General features: G+C 33.9%; 1 protein-coding gene across 1 annotated transcript in view; it reads right to left on the reverse strand.

The window, feature by feature from the left end:
• Positions 1–22,434, reverse strand: part of LOC136036813 (protein timeless-like) — a 43,524-nt gene that overhangs the window by 12,591 nt on the left and 8,499 nt on the right. The window contains exons 3-6 of the mRNA XM_065719144.1: positions 21,784–21,975; positions 16,499–16,657; positions 9,395–9,538; positions 2,344–2,589 (exon numbers count right to left, since the gene is read on the reverse strand). Of these exons, the coding sequence (XP_065575216.1) occupies positions 2,344–2,589; positions 9,395–9,538; positions 16,499–16,657; positions 21,784–21,975 (741 nt within the window). The remainder of the gene's footprint in view (positions 1–2,343; positions 2,590–9,394; positions 9,539–16,498; positions 16,658–21,783; positions 21,976–22,434) is intronic.

Raw genomic sequence — 22,434 nt, forward strand, 5'->3', positions numbered from 1 at the left:
TGCAATTAAACGAAAAAACTATGCACATGCAGGTTTTTAAAGGGGCATAAAAGCAATATAATAGACATCGCTGCTCTATAATAGCTAGGTATATCATTGAAACTTTTCAAGGAGCTAATTCAATTCAAAATTCAAACCTCAAGGGCCCCTTTTAAGAGTAAAAAGAGATTGGAAAGCAAGCAGCCTTTCTCCCAAGTTCATTCATTTTCCAAACACATCCAACCAAAATTTAGAGAAAGCCCTTTCGTTAAGCATAGTAGAACGGTCAAGCAAGTATGTCTCTAGGGATATTGGGTATGTCAATTCCCCACAATTATGCAATCGACACATTATGCTTTAAAATTAAATGCTGCTTTAAAACTAAATCAAAGGCACAGTGTTTTTGGTTATTTTAGAGGCCAACTTGAGGAAGTCTAAAACCAAATTAAACAATACTATTTGTGTCAGGATTAAAATTGGTGAAAAAGTTTCTCCAACATACAAACAGCAAGCCAAACTATGGATTCTGATAGAAAAAAAAAATTATAAGAAAAAGACTATGTCAATAAAAAACGAACAGAAATTAATTAAAGAAAACATTTAGGTAAAAAGTTTTTCAAAGAAAGTAAAGAGCTCCAATAAGCCAAAAATGAGCAGAAATGAAGTCAAATAATCTTAAAAGGGTCACCATCAATAAATAAATGATACTCAAAACTAAAGAAATTACAATAAATAACCAAGTCAAACTCAAAACAAGTAAAAATTAATATGAATAGGGCTGACAACCCCCATGCCTTCTTAAGACCAAAACATAATTTGCACTTTCTTGAAAACAAATGACCGTGGATTATCAGTTTAATGTACATATACTGATATTTTTTATTTATTAGATTTAAAAATGTGAAAACATTTGAACTGTATTTTGTTTTCAAGAAAGTGCAAATTATGTTTTGGTCTTAAGAAGGGATGGGGGTTGTCAGCCCTATTCATATTAATTTTCGCTCGTTTTGAGTTTGAATCGGTTATTTATTGTAATTTCTGTTTGTTTTGAGCATTATTTATTTATTGATGTTGATTTGCGGTAGTTTCACGCTTGGAAGATTATTTGACTTAGTTATTGCTTATATTCGGCTAACAGGAAGTGCTTTAAACGAGGCAATATATATATGTGTGTATATATATATATATATATATATATATATATATATATATATATATATATATATATATATATATATATATATATATATATATATATATATATATATATATATGTATATATATATATTATATTATAATATTATATATTATATAATATATAATATATAATATATAATATATAATATATAATATATAATATATATTATATAATATATATAATATAAATTATATAATATATATTATATAATATATATAATATATATTATATAATATATATAATATATATTATATAATATATATAATATATATTATATAATATATATAATATATATTATATAACATATTATTATATAATATATTATATAATATATTATATAATATAATATATAATATAATATATAATATATTATATAATATAATATATAATATAATATATAATATATTATATAACATATTATATAATATATAATATAAACATATAATATATATTATATATATATATTATATATATATATATATATACATATATATATATATATATATATATATATATATATATATATATATATATATATATATATATATATATATATATATATATATATATATATATATATATATATTACTACCACCCCGTCCAACCAATCCTCTCATCTTAGAGGGGGGGGGGTCGGTACCAAGCCCAATCGACGCCCATCTTGATTTTTCTAATAATGACGAATATCAACTGACTTGACCCTCTCCAATAATTTTCCGCTATTTCTTGCTCTATAAGGAAATCGTTGGTTATAAAGGGTAAAAATGGGAGGGCAAAAATTATCAGACAACCAAATTTAAGTTTAATTTTCTTGTATACAAAAAAGCCTAGACATATTCAAGAATATCATTATGTAGTTCGAACAGGCACATATACGGCGAAGGAGCGGTTTTGAGCCAGGCCCTCCCCTGAAATCCTGAAATCCTTGAATTCCTGGGCACTTCTCATTCAAACTGTCAAATAAGCGTTATTTTCTATTATTCCCCCGAAGTAAGACTTCTGTATACGTGCCTGCGTGCAAAGTCATATATAATATAAACAAATGAAAACGAATCTGACAGCTCCTTCCTCCCAAAGAAAATATTATCAAAGAAAATAGTTAAAAATATTATACTGTCCTCTGTTCATTTTTAAAGTATATGCCTTACTCCAGTGGCACTACTTACTCCCAAGCAAACAGGAACATTTCTATTCATATTCTGTATGTCACAGGAAATCTTTGGAGAGCTTCTATCTTGAAAGCCTTGCTCCATCAACTCAGGACTTGGGATGGATTCTGGAGAATTTTTATCTTTAGGGCTTAAGTCTTCACGACTCGCTGTAGAATTCTCTCCATCTTGAATATCATTGGAATTACAGCCAGAGTTTGCAGAAGAAGCAGATGAAAAATCCATACTTTGATTGTTGTTTCCCTACAAATTAAAACAACTGCTAAGATTTTTTTTAAGTTTCATGTTTGAGTATGGAGTATAAGCAATGAACGAGCAAATAAATATTACTTATTACCCATCCAACAACAAGAAAAAAAACGATGGAGTACACTAAAAGAAAAAGAAAGAAAAACAAAATAAACACGACCAAAAGATATACACAAATTACCAATAATACTGTAACTAAAATAACACATCCTTCCACGGGTGAGAAGAGGACTAGCTACTCAATTTCTGAAACTGTTCATGCCCGGCCTGAACCGGCTCCACCACACCGAAACGGTTAACGATGTACCTATTCTTGAACCACCGAAGGGTCTGAAGCAAAAACTTTGCATACTTAAAAATAAACACTTTCGCAACCCACGCCTACCAGACTTGGGTAAAAATGTCCCGAAATAGGGTCGAATGTAGAATATACGGGAAAGCCACACTATTAAATATTTGAGAAAGGGCTTTCCATTCCAGATTAAGCTACGATGTAACCACACTAGCGTAAGCAATTCTAAGTTTCCGTTCAGCATTCCCAAGCAAAAGCTTTCGTGTATTTTTAATCAAAGACCCAATCGGAAGACCTGAATATGTGAGTACATGATGAAGATAAATTGAAGAAAATCGAAGATTCAATTAATAATTAGGCATTGAGCAATTTTCTATACGATTGAGTATGGAGAATGTCTTTGGATGCAGCAGAATAGACTTAGTGCGGTTAGCTTGTAGAAAATTATGAAGTAATTGAAGATAATTTGAAGGTGATTGAAGATGATTAGATATACCTGAAGATTCGCTTAATATTTAAGCATTGGGCAAATTTGTATACGCTTGAGCATGGAAAATGTCTTTGTCATGCAGTGGAAAGGACTAAGTGTGGTTAGCTTCTAAAAAATTATTCAGTAATTGAAGACAATTTGAAGAAGATTGAAGATACTTGAAGATTTAAATTAATATGTAAACGCTGAGCAAATTCTTATACGCTCGAGCATGGAGAATGTCTGCCATGTAGCAGAAGAAAATACTCTTTTTAAGGCATGGAATCACCTTTAAGTTCATCCCCATTAGCATCAAAACAACTGAGACCGTGGCTCTCAGTTCCAACTATAGAGAGCGAAGGGAGCGCAGGGACACGGCAAAAAAAACGTCCAGAACAGATTTCTTGCTAAAGCCTACCTGTAACTTATATTTAAATTCAAGTAAACATGTAAGTCTTTCAGTATTTCGTTCTATGTATGTTTCAGTGAATTGGGAAGAAAACGTTAAATTGTGAAAAAAATGTTAAATTATGAAAAACGTTAAATTGGGAAACAATGTTAAATCTTGAAAAAGACGTTAAATTATGAAAAAAAGTTAAATTGTCAATAAAACATTAAATTGTTCAAATACATATTTTTCCTGCAAATTAATCTTGTAGCCAGGGAGAGGGTTATCAACTTTAAAAAGCCCAATGACGACTTCATTAAACAAAAAGAAGAGCACTCAATTTCCACGAAAACATGCTCATATGCTCAAAATTAAATATGAAAAACGTTAAATTGTTCAAATACATGTTCTTCCTACAGAACAATCTTGTAACCATTGAGAGGGTTATCAACTTTAAAAAGCCCAATGACGACTCCATTTATAACAAAAAGAAGAGCATCCAATTTCCACGACAACATGCACACATGCTCAAAATTAAATATGAAAAACGTTAAATTGTGAAAAAATGTTAAATCTTGAAAAAAACGTTAAACTATGAAAAAACGTTAAGTTGTCAAAAAACATTAAATTGTTCAAATACATGTTCTTCCTGTAAAATAATCTTGTAGCCAGGGAGAGGGTTATCAACTTTAAAAAGCCCAATGACGACTTCATTAAACAAAAAGAATAGCACTCAATTTCCACGAAAACATGCTCATATGCTCAAAATTAAATATGAAAAACGTTAAATTGTTCAAATACATGTTCTTCCTGCAGAATAATCTTGTAACCACGGAGAGTGTGATCAACTTTAAAAAGCCCAATGACGACTTCATTTATAACAAAAAGAAGAGCACTCAACTTCGAGCCATGTTCACATGCTCAAAATTGAACGTAAATTGAATACCATTGTATTAAACAAAGATCAGTTTCAACAGAGTAGATTTTAGCATTGATTAGTATTATCAATGGGTAGGTAACTTTAAGTTGTGATTAATTACAAAAATATACGAGAACTAAAATTATATGAAGCGAAGACTATCCTTCGATATTATTTGAAGAACAGAAAGCCGGAACTACCGACCATTCTGAACGAAGGCGGCAAAAGAAGATAAAGCAGCCGGTGGGGCAAAAAGTTCTTTTGCAACTGTGTCATAAAACGCCATTTATTTAGCCACCGTCAGTGTCATCATCATCCACGTCGTCCATCCCGCTCGGGGTAGATCACCATTAATTATTGTCATCCTAGTTATCTCCCACACTCAGAGGCGGGGTACAATGATTTTATTGATCGTCCTCGTTATCTTCCAAGCTCAGAGTTTGATAGGAAGAAATATAAAAAAGCAATTGATGTAGTTGCATTGTCAGTTGGTAAGATCAATTTCGTCAAAGGAACAGTGTTTTTTAAAGTTCGTAAAACGCTTCAAATTTCAATAACTAGGGACATAACTGGGTTATTTGTTTAGTCACTGTCATAGTCATCTTCATTATCATCCTGGTCACCTCCCTCTTTCGGAGGTGGACAACCATGATTTTCATCAACCCCTTGGTATCATACTATCTTCTACACTCGGAAATCTAGTTGTACAACAAGAAACACAAAAAAGGGAACTGCTTCCATCGTAATGATAATTGAGAAGATCCATTGAACCAAATAAGTTAACTTTTTTGTCTGCATTTATAAGATCAGCTGTCCATCTTTCCACTTTTCCTTCCATTTTTTTGCAGCTGAATTATTCAAGCTAGAAACTTGAAATTTTTTTGGTAATAATGCTGGAACTGGGAGAATCATTCTCAACTTTCTATTAATCATTAAGTATTATAAAAAAGCGACGAAGACCACACTGCCATTCCAAAACAAACAAAGTTGAAACAATAGGGAAAATCTTTTCAAGACAGTGGAAATCAATTCTGTGAATATTTCGGCTCTATGTCCAAGGGCCGTCATCAGCACAATACGAGAAAGAGAAAAAGAATATGTATATATAAATAAACTTACATTAAAATGCAAAAATTAAAACTAATGATGTTAAAAACTTTTTAAAATAGCCCTAGCATCTTTACTTCAACGAAGTTCAACCAGGACTTGCAAAAAGATTGAAGTGAGACGATAAATTCATTCAAACAAAACATAACAAAGTGATTAAATGCAATTTCTCAGAGCCAACCTTGTTGTTTTAGCAGCCTGTTTTAAAGGCCTTTTCGAAACTGGTTCAATACTATTATAAATTGGTTTAGTAAATTATTTTGTTAGATCATTTTCAATTAAATTTGAGCATAAAGAATTTAGTGAGTACTCCCCTAAGTCCCTGTTCAGAGAAATATTATTATTTATTTTGAGACTAATTTCGATTGATTCCCGAACCACCTGTTGTATCCCCAAATCATTACCTATTGTTTCAACTTTGTATTCGTTTGATAAAGTATTATACTTTGAGAAAAATCAAAGTGCTCTTTTGTCAGTATCTATATTTATATAGTCAGTAGTTCGTCTTTCTATTATTCTTTCTATTCATTTTGTAGCTGAATTGTTCAAGCTGGAAACTTGAAATTTTCTGCTAATAATCTTGGTACTGGCAGTGATTCACAACTTTCCATTAATCATAAAATATTATACTTTGAAAAAATCAAATGGCTCTTTGTCCAGTACCTACATTTATATAATCAACTGTTCGTCTTTCTGTTATTTTATTTATTCATTTTGCACCTGAAATGATCAAGCTAAAAACTTGAAACTTTTCTGCTAATAATCTTCGAATTGGCAGAGTATTTCTGCTCTTTCTATTAATCACACTTTGTAAAAAATAAAAAAAGCAAAGAGCTCTTTAGCTAGTTAGCTAGTAGTATATTCATTAAATCAACTGTTCGTCTTTCTATTATTCTTTCTATTCATTATACAGCTGAATTGATCGACAGAGAAACTTAAAATTTTCCTGCGAATAATCTTGGAACTGACAGAGTAATTCAGAACGTCCTATTAATCATAAAATATTATACTTTGTATAATATTTTAATATAGTATAAAAAAGGGCTAAGACCTATATGTTAGCAAAATCTATATTTTGCTATTATATATATTTATAAAATCAGCTGATTGTCTTTCCATTATTCTTTCCATTCATTTTACAGCTGAATTGGTCAACACAGAAACTTAAAATTTTTCTGCTGCTAATCTTGGAATTGACAGAGTAATTCAGAACGTCCTATTAATCAATCCATATTGGAGTGTTAATAATTTACTGCAAGTGATAGATTCTTTAACAATGGTTTCAGCTAAAAGAATTGAGTCTTTCGATTTTGCGACAATGTATACTAATTTATCACTTAATGTAGTGTTTGATAATTTAAAAACTGTTATCAAGAAATCTTTCCTCTTATCTAGTAAAAGGTTCTTGAAAATAGACATTTATAATAAAATAGCTATATGGACAAATTGCTTTAATACTACAGTTAACTTGAGATGTTACAGCTTGGATATGATTTTTGAGTTATTGGAATTTGTTTTATACAATACTTATATAAGATTTGGGGGTGATTTGTACAAGCAAATTGTGGGAATTCCCATGGGGGGGAATGCCAGCCATTTATAGCTGACTTGTTTTTAAGTCAACTAGAATATAAATATATGATGGATAAGAATAATCCAATTAATTTAAAACATGCTTTGTCAAATAATAAAAGATATTTAGATGATATTTTGGTCTTAAATTGTAAGGATTTCATTGATATTTCTAAAAATATATATCCATCAGAGCTTATTCTTGAGCCTAGTCATGGCGCTGGTCATGAAGATCATTTCTTAGATTTAAATATTAATATTTGTGATAATAATAAATTAAGTTTTAAAATGTATAATAAAACGGATGATTTTGATTTTGAAGTGATTAGTTTCCCATTCCCTGAAAGTAATATACACTCAAATATCACATATTCAGCGTTTTTTCTCACAGTTACTTCGTTATGCAAGGATTTGTAGTAATTATATTGATTTTAAAAATAGATGTAAAATCTTAAGCCAAAAATTGATATCAAGAGGTTTTTCTGCAAATAAATTAACTTGGCAATTTAAAAAATTTAGTTTTCATTATAACGAACTTTTAAATAAATATCAAAAGAATTATCTAGAAATACTTAAAGAAATTTTCAACTAATTTCGGAGGTTCGAGAAATGTTGTCGCAGCGCCATTTATTTTGAATTGTGTTTCTAATTGAGCGGATTTTCTTAAAAATTAGCCACATGGTAAAGATGAATTCTATAATTGTTTAGTTCATTCAGGTTTTTTGCAATGTGTTAATATTTGTGATTTGGTAAAATTTATAATATTTAGTTTACCTATTGTTGCTAAAGGGAGGGATATATTAACAGGATAAGCTTGTTTTGGTTTTACTTGGTTGTTTTACATTTGCTGTTTTTTTTTCTTTCATAGGCATATATTTTGGGGGTGATACCTGACGCGGGGATGCCATGGATATTCTGTGGTAGCCACAACACTGTGCTGGGTAGAGAATTTAGAGTGGCGAAACCCTATATAGGCCAGTGCATTCTCCTGATGAGCCCATATGTTGGGTGTTGCCTCTGAATTATTTGTCTATATTATTTTTTCTATTGTTTGGTAAATGACGACTTATACTTATTGACGACATGACTGCCTGTCCATGGATTATTCTTTATGGTTAATTGTGTGTGGCTATGCTGTTTGACCTATGTGATTGTATGGATGAGTAGGGTTAAGGCCTCATTCAAGTACTGGTCTATATTAATCACTAATTTAGGAAAACAGTCTTCCTTTTCTCCTTCTGTCTCTCTTTTTCTTTTTCTTTTTTTGTGTTTGTGCTGTTGCATTGGTGACTTCTCTTTTCATGATAAAATATTATACTTTGTATAAAAAAGGGCAAAGACCTTTAGTTAAAAAAAAGAGCTATGACCTATATGTTAGCAAAATCTATATTTTGCTAATATATATATTTATAAAATCAGCTGATTATCTTTCCATTATTTTTTCCATTCACTTTACAGCTGAATTGATCAACACAGAAACTTATAATTTTTCTGCTACTAATCTTGGAATTGACAGAGTAATTCAGAACGTCCTATTAATCATAAAATATTATACTTTGTATAAAAAAAGGGCTAAGACCTTTAGTTAAAAAAAAAGAGCTATGACCTATATATTAGCAAAATCTATATTTTGCTAATATATATATTCATAAAATAAGCTGATTGTCTTTCCATTATTCTTTCCATTCATTTTGCAGCAGAATTGTTCAAACTAGAAACTTGAAGTTTTCTGCCAATAATTTTAGATTAATTCTAAAAATTTTTAAACATAAACTATTAAACTTTGAAAAAGGAAAAACAAAGAAAAAGCTTTTTTCGAAAAATAGCGAAACATGTTCATGTGTTTCAATAATCGAGGCCCAAGCCCGTTATTCGCGTAGCCCAGAGGCCCCAGCGATCCGAGGGTGATCTAAGGGGGCAGAAGGCCCAAGTAAGTGAGCGAGGGGAGAGAAACCAGTGAAGCCAGATGAACTGGTAGAGCTGGCAAAGTCATGTATATGCGTACATAAGTTTGATCTTAGCTACATAAGTTATATATTAGTTTGAAATTACCTGTGGTGAAGTATTGGACTCATCGTCTGAAGTTGCACTTGAAGTGTCTTCTGCCGTCCACGCCGACAACATCTTTTGAAGATTATCCACATGCTGGTCTTTGTAAAGAAGTGCTATCACCTGTACAAGAGTCACTGACCATTCCTATAAGAGAAGAATAATCAAATTCATCAAATTTATAATGGGGTATTTATCTTTATAAGGCAAAATTTTGCACTTTAGCTCGACAAAAATCATTTTTGTGATTAAAAATTATTCGATCAGATTTAGTAATAGCAGGCACATAGGCTGGTTACACATATTATGTGAAATTCCATTGCAAATGAACCCTCGTGGGACTGAACCCAAGCAACAGAACCCTCGTGCAACTGAACCCCCGTGCAACTGAACCTCTGTGCAACTGAACCCTCATGCAACTGAACCTTCTAAAAATCCTTTTAACTGAACCCTCTGTACAACTGAACAACCATGCAACAGAACCCCATTTAACAGAGCCCCTGTGTAACTGAACTCATTTAGTTTACCCTCGTTCATCTGAACCCCATTTAACTGAACCTTCATGCAACTCAATTCCCGTACTCAATTTTTCAGTATTCTACAAATATGAAGTAATATTATGGAGTAATACACAGGTTAAAATCTTAATATGTTCTACATTGTTGTAATTGTTTGTTTTTTAAAGTCATGAAATATATTTTTACAAATAACGGTTCAATAAGGACAAGTCGTTTTATTTGACAGTGAAATAACAACAAAAAATAACAACAAACAACAAAAATATGTATGGTCCCATTCATAGTGGCCGTCATCAGAAGATAAACTCACTGATGTTTATCTGCTGAGGATGACCAGTGTATATGTGACCAAAATATCCAGAGAATTTTCTGTTGTTGTTTCACTGTCAAATAAAAGGATTTACCCCTATTTAATTGTTATTTCTGCGTCACGGAAAAGCAGTGTGGTCTTGGAAAATAGCTACATGAAATAAATGCCGGTCAAGATCCTTCATAAAGAAGCTCTGTATTGTTGTTACAAAAAAAAAGAAAATAGGACGTCTCAAACCATTAAAGCCTGATTTATTTCTTCTTTTTTCATGTTAGTTAATGGGGTTCCTTTGGCCCTGTCTGCATACTGTGATGGTTTTTTATCACTTTTCTTTTTTTGTTATTTCCACTTTGTGATATTTTCTGGGCTTGTAGTTCGTTAGCGTTTCGTTTGAAAAGGGTTAATTACCTGTTTTGGCAGAGTCGAGACACGAGCCATTTTCGTTTCGTATTAATCTCTTGATATGAATTTTTTCAGATAAAATCAGACCTTTCCTGAACGTTTAGTAATAAACATCTGTGCTAAAAATTTCTGAAATTTGTGAATTTAGATAACGAAAAGGGCTCATGATTTCAGACTGATTTCAGGACTAGTCTTCTGATTTTTGGCTGCTGTAGCAAAAACTTGCCACACATACTCTAAAATTTTCAAGCAGATGAGCAAAAAATGAGTTTTTTCAAGCGAAAACCGATACAATTCTTGGTAAGCTTGAAAACCCAAATAGAATTTCTTTCCGAGTTGGTTGTCTTCGTTGAAGTCTCATAGGTTCAGTTTACTCACACTGAAAGTTAATTATCAATCGGAAAAAAATCGACTTTTGGTCCATTTCGGGGTGTCAAGAACCGATGCATCCAAAATTAATTCAAAATTTTTTGGTTAATACATTATGTGCGCTTTCTTTAGATTAATTAAAATGATTTTTCCGAAAAAAGCTTTTCAAGGAAAAGTAAAGAGCCATATTAAACTTAGACTATCAGAAATAAATTCCTATAATAATTCAAACTCAAAAAGACCATAAATTACTACTAAAAAACAACTAAAACCCAAAACGAAAAGGATTTAAAACAATCCATCATAGAAAAAGTGGGGGGTTTGAAAAAAACAGAAAACATGGGGCTATGAGAAGTTTTGTCATCCCTGGAAGAGTAGTTATTTGACTCTTCGACTATTTTGAACAACATGGCAATACCAAGATTTTGATCAGATGTCTTTGGTCAGATTGTGGCTAAAAAAAAAGGATATGGGAGGGGCCTGGTTACCGTATAATCACTTTGTTTTATGTTTCCCCAAACGTCTGCCATAAAATTCTCTATTGGTCGACAAATAAGCTAAATTCAAGTTGCGGTAATTAGAATTTACCAACGACGCAAAACTAAACTTATTCCTGGCTCCCTATTCAACAGTCTAAAGTCTCAACTACTCAAAAACAACTAAAAAAAAAAACATCATACTATGTACAAGTACATGATTGTATCAGTTGCAACGCAATAGCGTTGCGTATATTAAAGAGCCATAAGGCTACAATGATTTATTAAATTCCCAGACGCACTTCATATGGAAGGAGTGGTCGTATAGATTTTGGAGGGGGCTCACTCAATTGCAAATTGAAAGTTCTAGTGCCCTTTTTAAGAGTTAAGTGATGGGATGGCAACCCTTCCTCCTGCGCTCTTTTTTCTCCAAAATGCATCCGATCAAACTTTTATATAACCATTTTGTTCAAAAGAGTCTAAAGGCCAAAAAGCAATGCCTTCAGGTTTGACACCCCCCCCCCCAAGCCACCGGTAAGTTATGCTAGTTGCCCAACGTTAAAATAAAAGGTTTTTTATGGAAGAGGCTATTAACTTTGGAGGAGCCTCATTTGTTTAGCAATCGAAAGGTCTAGTTCCCGTTTTAAGAATGAAAAGTAATTGAAGGGCAACCAGCCTCATCCTTCCCCCTCAGCAGCCCCTGAGGCAAGACTGGTAAGTTCCGCAAATTGCCCACTGCCAACACATAAGGTTTTTATGGAAAAGGTTTTCGTTTAAACTTGGGAAGGGCTAATTGGAATGGAAATCAAAAGTTCCAGTGCGCTTTTTAAGAGTCAAAGGTGATAGGACGGCACTTACTCACCATGCCCCTTTTTTCGAAAATACATACGATCAAAATGTTGAGATAACCATTTTATTTGAAACAGTCCAATGATTAGCGCCTATGCCTCTCGGGATCACAACCCCAGCCCCCAGTGCACGGGCTGTAAGTTATGCAAGTTACCTATCATTGATATATAATTTGTCGTTTTTATTAAAACAAGCGTGTTTTTTTTTGTTTTTTTTTTACACAATTTTTTTTTGTACAGGATCAAAAAGAGGGAGTTTCTGATCCTGGATATCCAATAAAGCTTAGAGTAGTAAGTTCAAAGTAGTAAGGTAGCAGTAGTAAGATAAAGCTTAGAGTAGTAAGGTCAAACTTTAAAGAAATTTCGAGAAGGATAAAAAACACAATCAGAAAACAATTTTTCCTTTCTGATTGTGAAAAGAAAACATCAGCAATACTAAAGGAACGACTGATGGTATTCAGGCGTCAGATCGTTCCATAATCGTTACATAATCAATAAGGTTTGCTGTTTTACCATCACGTGAATATCATGTTAACCTATGGGCCATTTTATGACCAAACACCGTATTGGTTGTAAGTAGATTCTTAAACCTACAAAAATGCAACAGTCTGCAGCCATTGCTGTTATCTTTTCCTACACTAAATTTAGCTAATCGAAGATACCATCTATCCCTATTTCTGCCGACCTGGGCGTTAAAATCTCCTAATAAAAACAATTCCACCCCCAGTCCCCGGTGCGCGGGCTGTAAGTTATGCAAGTTGCCTATTATTGATATATGAGTTTTTTTTATTAAAACAAAGAGTGCGTACTTGATTCTGGATAAAAACGCTTAGAGTGGTAAGGTCAAACTTTACAGATATGTCAAGATGGATAAAAAACAAAATCAAAAAACAATTTTTCCTTTCTGATTGTGAAAAGAAAACATCAGCAATACTCAAGGAACGACCGATGGTATTTAGCCGTCAGATCGTTCCATAATCGTTACATAATCAATAAGGTTTGCTGTCTTACCATCACGTGAATATCATGTTAATTTTGTGACCAAACACCGTATTGGTTGTAAGTAGATTGTTAAACCTACAAAATTGCAACAGTCTGCAGTCATTGCTGTTCTCTTTTCCTACACTAAATTTACTTAATCGAAGATACCATCTATCCCTATTTCTGCCGACCTGGGCGTTAAAATCTCCTAATAAAAACAATTCCACCCCCCAGCCCCCGGTGCGCGGGCTGCAAGTTATGAAAGTTGCTAATTGTGAATATATAAGGTTTTTTTTTAATAAAACAAAGAGGGCGTGCTTGATTCTGGATAAAAAAAAAGGCTTAGAGTGGTAAGGTCAAACTTTACAGATATGTTGAGAAGGATGAAAAAACAATCAAATAACAACTTTTCCTTTCTGGTTGAGAAAAGGAAAAATCAGCAATACCTAAGGAACGACTGATGGTATTCAGGCGTCAGATCGTTCAGGAAATGTTTAGGGGCATCTTTAACTAAACTAGAAGATACTATATGTATCCAGTTTTACAAGAAGATGTAGCTGCATGTATTTGTAGATGTAGATGTATCTCTGCATGTAGATGCAGATGTATCTTGAGAACAGCGGAAGGTATTTATTAAGTTTCAATTTTCAGGGCATGTTTAGTGGAATGTTGGAAAAGGGTTGGAGGACAACCAGTCCCCCTCCCATGCCCTTTTTAGCTGCAATCACCCAAAGACATTTGATCAAAATTTTGGCATGTCATTTTGGCAAGTCAAATAACTACTCTTCTAGGGTTGACAAAACCCCCCATAGCCCCATGTTTTCTGTTTTCCACAAAACCCCATATTTTCTATGATCGTTTAGTTCTTATTTGTTTTGAGTTTCATTTGTCACAAACTTTTTTTTTTTTAATATTTTTAATTAATTTGAAACAGCACACGCAATGTATTAACTAAAAAGTTGAGATTAATTTCGGCTGCATTAGTATTTTACCCCATGATATTACCTCATATCTGTAGAATAGTGAAAAACTGATTACAGGGATTGCGTTGCAAGAGCGTCCAGTTGCGCGTGGGTTCAGTTAAATGGGGCTCACTTACACGGGTTCAAAGGGGTTTAAAGTTGCAAAGGGGTTCAGTTGCACGAGAGTTCAGTTGCACGGGAGTTCAGTTGCACGAGGATTCAGTTGTCCAGGAGTTCCATTGCAGGGGATTTCAATTGCACGAGGATTCAGTTGCACGGGGGTTCAGTATCAGGGGTTCTTTGCCTTGGGTTCAGTTACACGCAAACCATTATGTGGCGTCACCATGACAGCTAGAGGAATAAAACATTTCCTGAAAAAACAATCTCCATATGGCATGTAATATCTTTGATTAACTAATATATAATCTAGTTTTAACATCATTTTGATCTCCGGAATTAATCAGCTCTACGAAATATTGATTATTTATATATTTTTTTTAGCATTTTACAAGTCGGTAAGTACGTCTAGTATAGCAACCGAAGTTAATGTTTTCACTGGATTCTATTCCTAATTGATTTACCACATTTTTGAATTGCTCGTAAAATGCCATCACACGGAATCAAAAGTGTGGCAATTGACCCCTCAATCGATTTGTTCCATTCCTAGCCATAGGTTTTGAAAAATACCTTGTTGGCATTTTGATCGATAAAAACTTTTTTGGGGGTATTTTCATTGGAAACAAAAATAAATTCCTCCGCCTAGATTTTAAAAAATCCGTGCTGCCCTCTCCCAGCTTTTTTGTAAGTTGATGCCACTGGCCCACCTTAGGAAATTGGAGCTAACTGTTAAACACATTATCCCTTTGGAGGGTAGCGTGTACGGATTTTTCACGCAAGAATTTTCAATGGGAAGGAAATTTTCCAAGATTAAACTTTCCAGGAAAATTTTTATACTGGGGAATTTGCCAGAACTCCTTCCCAAAATTCTTTTTATTTGTCTTACTTCTTCTTTGGCCCCTCAAATTTACATATGCAGATGTTTCGGGGGAATTGCCTAAGGAAAATTTTCAGTGGGGTTTGAATTGTCTGGGGAATTTTTAAGTGAGGGGAGGGGGGAATTATCCACGGGAGAAATTCTCCGTGTGGGAATTTTCCGCGGGAAAAACTTTCTAAATGGTGAGGGGGGATTTCCGGGAAGTTTCCCACCTTTTTTTAAATAAAATTCGGCTAAGTGAGAATTTTCCAGGCAGAATTGTCCGCTGGATATTTGTCAGGGGGTACTTTTCAAACAGGATGGAATCGTTCCAGGGGGGATGATTTTCAACCAAGATGGAATTGTTTGAGGGAGGATGTTACATGGGAGGATATTGCCATGAAAAAATTTTTATGGGATGATTTTCAATGGAGGAAACGCATATTTCCCGGGATCATTTGAAAAACAATCAGAAATGAAATTTAAAAAAACAAGTTTTTTCACCTGAAAATAAGGAGCAACATAAAAATTTAAAACAAACAGAAATTATTCTGTGTATGAGGGGAGCTACTCCCTCCTAAATACCTTGCTCTTTACGCTGAAGTTTCACTTTTGTTCCAATTCTTTCAGGTCGTTTAACTAAAATAAGAAGCTTTTTTAAAGTACTAAAAAACTTTAGCGTAAAGAGCAAAGTATTGAGGAAGGGGCAGCTCCCCTCATATACGGGAGAAATTGTATTCGTTTCAAGTTTTAATGTTGCTCCTTACTTTCAGGAGAAAAAAACTTGTATTTTTTTTCAAAATAGAATTGACATCTTAATGAATAGCGAGGTATTGTGGAAGGGGCAGCTCCGCTCATATACGGAATAATTTGTGTTCTTTTTAATTTTTTGTTGCTCCTTACTTTCCGGTGAAAATACTTGTTTTTTTATTTAATCAAAACGGAACTGTAATCTTAATAAGCTATTTCAAATTGAACCATAAAACATTAGGTTAAGAATTTAGACATTTTTTGCAAAAAAATACGGGCTTCCAATACCAGAACTGCAATAAGACAAAATTAGAATCAATTTTGTCTAATTTTGAATGACATTAGAATCAATTATAAATTAGAATCACATATAATAAAAAAATTAAACAATAAATAATAATTATGTAATAAAATTAAAATAAATAACGTAAATAAAATAAATAAATAATAAAAAATAAAATGATGAATAATAAATAAAATAACCAATAAAATCATAAAATTATAATCCCACTAATTACCGTTTTTTTGCATGTCATCAATTGAAGAAGCCTTTTATCCAGACCATAGGCAAAGAGATTCCACAGAAGCTGGTTGTGTTGAATTACTTCATGACTTAGGCATTGTTTTATAACAGGATTAAATGATCGATAATTACTTGCTGAAAAACCAACTTTTGGCTGAAAAAAAAACGAATTACATCAAAAGAATACTTATTATTTATTTAATTGACTCAAAATCGAGGTGTATATAAAATACGTAAATTAAATCATAATAACACTTCAACAAATAGAACAAAGCAACGATTTGTAACAACTGAATAAAAATATATCAAGTAAAAAAAAATTCATATTTCTTTTTAATTCTGAAAAAAGGGAAAAGCAAAGAATAGAGAGAATATTTTCAGTCTCATTGCAAGTTATATGAGCGTCTTTACTAATATACAAAAAGCACGTAGACTCAGCAAAATTAAAATCAATCAATTAATCAATCATTTTATTAGTACTAAAGCGCTGTTACAAACTTAAAAAACGTTATTCGGCCCAAGAAGCTTTGCTTGTTATGGGCCATACAACACAATAATAAAGCACTAAAAGAACCATAAATAATACCCTAAATCAAACAATACATATGAAATGAAGATTTGGAAGAATAAACACTAGCATACAATAAAAAAAAACTGATAGTAATTATAACGATAGAAATAAGTAGAAACCAAGACAGTGGAGAAACAGGAAAGACAAAGTTGACATTCGAACATCAGAAAAAGGACAAATAAAGAAGGACATTCAAAATTACGAAGATTTTTGAAAACAATTTTAAAAAGAATAAGAGAGAGATCAGCTAGGAAAGCAAAAGATATATCAGTTAGGAAAGATTCAGCAAAATTCAGAAAACAAATTCCTTTCAAATGAGCCCTGAATCATCTCTCTAAGACGCTTCAGAACCCCATTAACGAAGTAGAATAAAACAAGGAAACACATCACTATATCCTGTACCTGTATGATAAAGTAATTTTCCTTGTTGCTCAAGATATATATACACATATATGTCTACAGCTAAGAAGGGGCCTCCCCCAGGCCACTCAGCGTTTCCCCAGGTGACGATAGGGGAGCATCCTACAAAAATGCAGGGAATCACCATAGGAGGCTTGGACAAAGGGGGGACCTTGTCTCTGGGGGTCCAGAATAAGAACTGTGCCCCATGTACGAGAATAACACAGATTCGGTTAAAGTAATAAATGAGGCTAGCAACTGGTTTCGAACTAAATCAGGAGTTAATAATGATTGTGTTCTATCCCCCTAGTGAAGAAATTAGGAATAAGTGAAGATGAAAAGGTGACGTTGGGTAACTAAAAGATTGATCGGGTGGGCAGCTTCACTTACCTTCGTAGTATTATTGAAGATTGTGGGAGCAGTGAAGATGTTAATAGTAGAATAACCAACTCTCAGGGTGTTTTTACAGTTAAAACAAGTTTGGAAGGACAGGAAGATAAGTCTGCAAACCAAGAATCGAATACTGGAAGGTACAGTGATGACAGTTGCCAAATATGGCTCTGAAGCATGGGTGCTTCGAAAAGCGGATGAAGATTTTATAGATATTTTCCAGAGAAATTGCCTAAGGATTGTTCTGGGTACCCGGCTGACTGACCGTATTTAAAACAGCGGGCTGTACGAAGAGTATGGTTCAATCCTGCTTTCTAGGGCTATAATGAGAGAAAGGTTGAGATGGCTATAGCACGTTCTGCGGAAGAAGGATGACAGTTTACCAAAGATTGTCCTTTTCGCCCAACCATCTACGGCTAAACAGAAAACAGGTCGTCCGCGGTTGGGATGGGAGGATGTCATAAAGAAATATTTATAGGAAACGGGAACTTCCTGTAAGTGTGCAAAGAGGGAGGCTTTGAATAGATTGGGATGGAGGAGGAGCGTGCGTAGCTGTGCTGGCCTCAGACTTGTTGGCGCTACGATGAGTTGTTAGTAGTTACTATAAGCTAGAGTTCATTCCTTACTAGGTTGCCCCTAAGAGGCAACCATGATTTCATTGCAGATACAAGTTTTCTAATACTGATCTTGAATTTCTTTTTCATTTGACTGTTTGCGAATTATATTTGTTTTATGTATATTTTGTGTTGCGAGGGTTTTGTCTTTTTTTTTTTTTTTTTTTTTTTTTTTTTTTTTTTTCTTATGCCGCCGATCCCAGCTTATTTCTGGAAACTGGTAAGGGTCTAACCTGTGCAGTTTTTACGGAAAGTGTGGACCTCCGGCCGGATTGATGAATATGACATTACATTTTGGAAAGCTCCACGGAACTCTTGCCTGGGGCCAAAAAGGATTGCTTTTGCTTGTCCACGAGCCAGAGCCTATGGTGTGCAAAGTGAAGTGGAGTTATATAGCCTATGTCAGAAAGGAGTATCTGAAGTTGTGCAGCCAAGCTTTCGTTTCATCAAACCATGTTTCTGCTTTCGAGTGGAAAGCTCCGTTCTAGCAGGCCAGCAGGCAGGCAGAACTTTCAAATTAAAGATGGACTAAAATCTATAAGTGTTAAATACGCTGCAGGAATGCACTGCAGGGACGACGCAGGGACCATAGTAGTCAAGAAGTGTCGTTAATTCTTAAATATAAGTGTTAAATATATGCGGCAGTTACCCGGCCCCACAGCCAATATATCTTCTTTGAATGATAAATAGAAAAATTTACAAAAGCAAAAATGTAGCATTTTCCCACGGGTCCGAAAGTGTTGCCATCTATTGTTTCTACCAATTTCTGTTCGTGATTTCAGCAGAGTTTATCATTCGGCTTTTCGGATTTGGGATTGCGGTAGAGAAATGGTATCAGATGTCCCTAATAAACTTCAAAAGTTCTCTCATTGCTAAAGAAATTGGAGCTTATCCTTTGCTCCTTTCTAAGCGGTGACGTTAGAAAGTTGGCCTACGGCAAAAAAAAATCAACTTTTGAACTAAGACAGATATAATTTTTTTTTTTTTTGACGGCAATTGATAGCTCTTGATCAGCTGATCAAAGCATATGACATCCATTTTTGGTACAAAAATTCCTTCATGAGGTATACCGGTTTGAAAGTTTCAAGGGGTTGACAACTTCAGTAGTAAGGTACACACTGAAACGAAATATAGGCCGATACAAATTGTGAGACATATAGAGGACTTGTATGCAACAGTCATCTGTTAGGTAATAATCACCTTCGGTACATCGTTGGCAACTTTTGCTAGTTGGTGTATGTATTATTTGTTTCCAGTGTATTTGATGGTAAAACCAATTTGGTTCCAGTGGTAAGACATGTAGGGGACTTGGAAGTAATAATCGGCTGTTGGGCTACAGTCAACTTCAGCGATTGGGGGTTTGTGTATATCTATTATTTGTTTCCAGTGTATTTGACGGTAAAACCAATTTGGTTCCAGTGGTAAGATATGTAGGGGACTTGTAAGTAATAATCGGTTGTTGGGCTACAATTATATTTAAGAATTAACGACGCTTCTTGACTACTAAGGTCCCTACGTCGGCCCTGCAGTGCATTCCTGCAGCGTGATTCGATCTCTGGGTCCCGTATTACCAAACTAAGGTCAAATCCACTGCGCCACCACAGGACCTTGGGCTACAATCATCTTCAGCGATGAGGAGTTTGAAACTTTTGCTAGTTGGTGTACCCATTTATTTTTTTCAGGTGAGCTTGATGTCTATCACGGGAGAGGGACTTGAAAGTAAGAATCTGTTCACTTTGGGCTAGAAATTTGTGCAAATTGGTGCACATTGTATTCGATCTCTTTAAATCTGACACAATAAAGTGTTTACGCAACGGGTACAAATGATAACGTAAAACAATGACGTAGTTCCCCCCCCCCCTCTCGACCTCCTAAATTTCTGGGTCCTTCTTATTCAAACTATATAAAATTTATTTTGTGTTGTTTCCCCCTCCCCCCAAATAGAAACTTGTACGTGCCTGTTTCGTGTGGTAATTCCATAATAATAAACAATACAAAAAGGTCAATTTTTCCTACTGAGCTGGAAAACAACTTCGAAACTGATCATTTTCAAACAAGAGGACTAAGGAAACGTGATCAATAAATGTTTGCTAAAGAACGACCTTTATTGAAAAAATCTCAAGTTGTGCATAGCTACCAATTTTCAGCGAAGGGAGGCGGCAATACCGGTCAGCGATGGGGAGGGGTAAATACATCGTCATTTTTAAATCTAGCTTTAAAGTCACCTCTAAGGACTTTCCAAAGGGCAAGTGGTGGGAGGTTAAATGCATGTTTACCTTTTCCAAAATGACACGAAGTAATAGAAGCAAACGTTGTAAAATGCAAACAAAAACTAAATGTCAATAAAAACAGCTAAAGTTCAACTGCTCGGGTAAGAGGTGAAATATTAGTTGAGTCGCTTTTGAAGAATAGATTTACATCTTTAATTTTTTAGCTTCCGTAAGAGAAATCGTAAACCCTACTCAAAATTATGAGTAGGGTTTGCGATTTTAATAACAGAAGAGAAATAAAAAAAAAGTAAAAAATTGCTTCATTTATTGGAACTCGAAGCAATGTACTCGAAAAACATGCCCTTGCATGATCGTCAAGCAACCAGGAAGAAAGGTTAAAAACCAAAACATTATCCATCGAATAACACGGGCACGCCATGACGTTGGCTATGTCGGGCAGGGCAAGCATGTTATCTGATATATATCTTCTTTTTTATCGATTCTTAGTTCTGATTACCCATCCTATTACTAGTTGTAACTTGATCTCGCCATTATCCGTTGTGAATCAACATTGCTTGCCTAATATTAACATTGAAGTAAGTCGCTGCTGTCACGTAAAGATCCATCAGTTACCTTTGACTTGCAAGTAGATGATGGTATCGTGATGCAAGTAGATGCAGAGGGAAATCTATCAGGAATACTCAAAAGATTTATTAATATAAGATGCTCATTTTGACGACCAGTATCAGTATTTTCGATTACGAAGATGCTCATCTTGACGATCGGTATTGGTATTCTCGATTACGAAGATGCTCATTTTGACGATCGGTATCGGCATTCTTGATTACTAGGATGCTCATTTTGACGATCGGCATCGGTATTCTCGATTATGAACATGCTCATCTTGACGATTGTTGTCAGTATTCTGGATTACGAAGATGCTCATTTCGACGATCGGTATCTTACTATCAATTACAATGTCCATTTCGACTGTAAGAAAAGTCTCAATTACTAATATTTCCGCTTTTAATTAATTTTTCCATCGCTACGTATACCGTAACCCCATAATTATTCATTACTGATCTAAGTGACTTACCTCAGAAGAACTACGTGACGAGCCATTGCTGTCAACCGAAGAACCATCAGTTATCTTTGACTTACAAGTAGCTGATGGCGTTGTGATGCCAGCAGATGTAAAGTAAGGTATATCTGGAATGCTTAGAATATTCCTTAGTAGCAGAAGCGCATCGTTGATAGACTCACAATCATCATCTTTTAATGACGAAACCTGAAAATCAAGGAAAAGAAGTATACCTTTCCAAAAGAGGATTCCCAGATAAATCCTGAGTTTCTTTCCCATTTTCCTGGTAAAAATACAATTTTAATAGTATACATCTTTTTCAGTTACACTTACAACAAAGAATAAAAACTCTAGCTTCAAGAAATTCCTTTTTTTCGATTTTTCAACAAAATTGGTTGTCAACTGTTTCTTTTTCATTCCAATATTTGAAAAATTAAATTGTTCTAGTTTCCGGAAACATTGTAAATTTACTGTTAAATCCGTCCTTTTAAAAATTCAAAATAATTTTCTCAGCAAAACGTTCAGTTTAAACTATTTAGCTTTCAGTACTATCAACTCAAAAAGCTATTCAGTACCAAGAACTATTAAGCCCCTTATCAGACATGCAATCTCGACTGGTTAAGACTGACAAACCACATTTTTATCTGTCCTGATTAACAACTCTAT

The sequence above is a fragment of the Artemia franciscana genome, chromosome 16, assembly GCF_032884065.1.
Source record: "Artemia franciscana chromosome 16, ASM3288406v1, whole genome shotgun sequence".
Lineage (NCBI taxonomy): Eukaryota > Metazoa > Arthropoda > Branchiopoda > Anostraca > Artemiidae > Artemia > Artemia franciscana.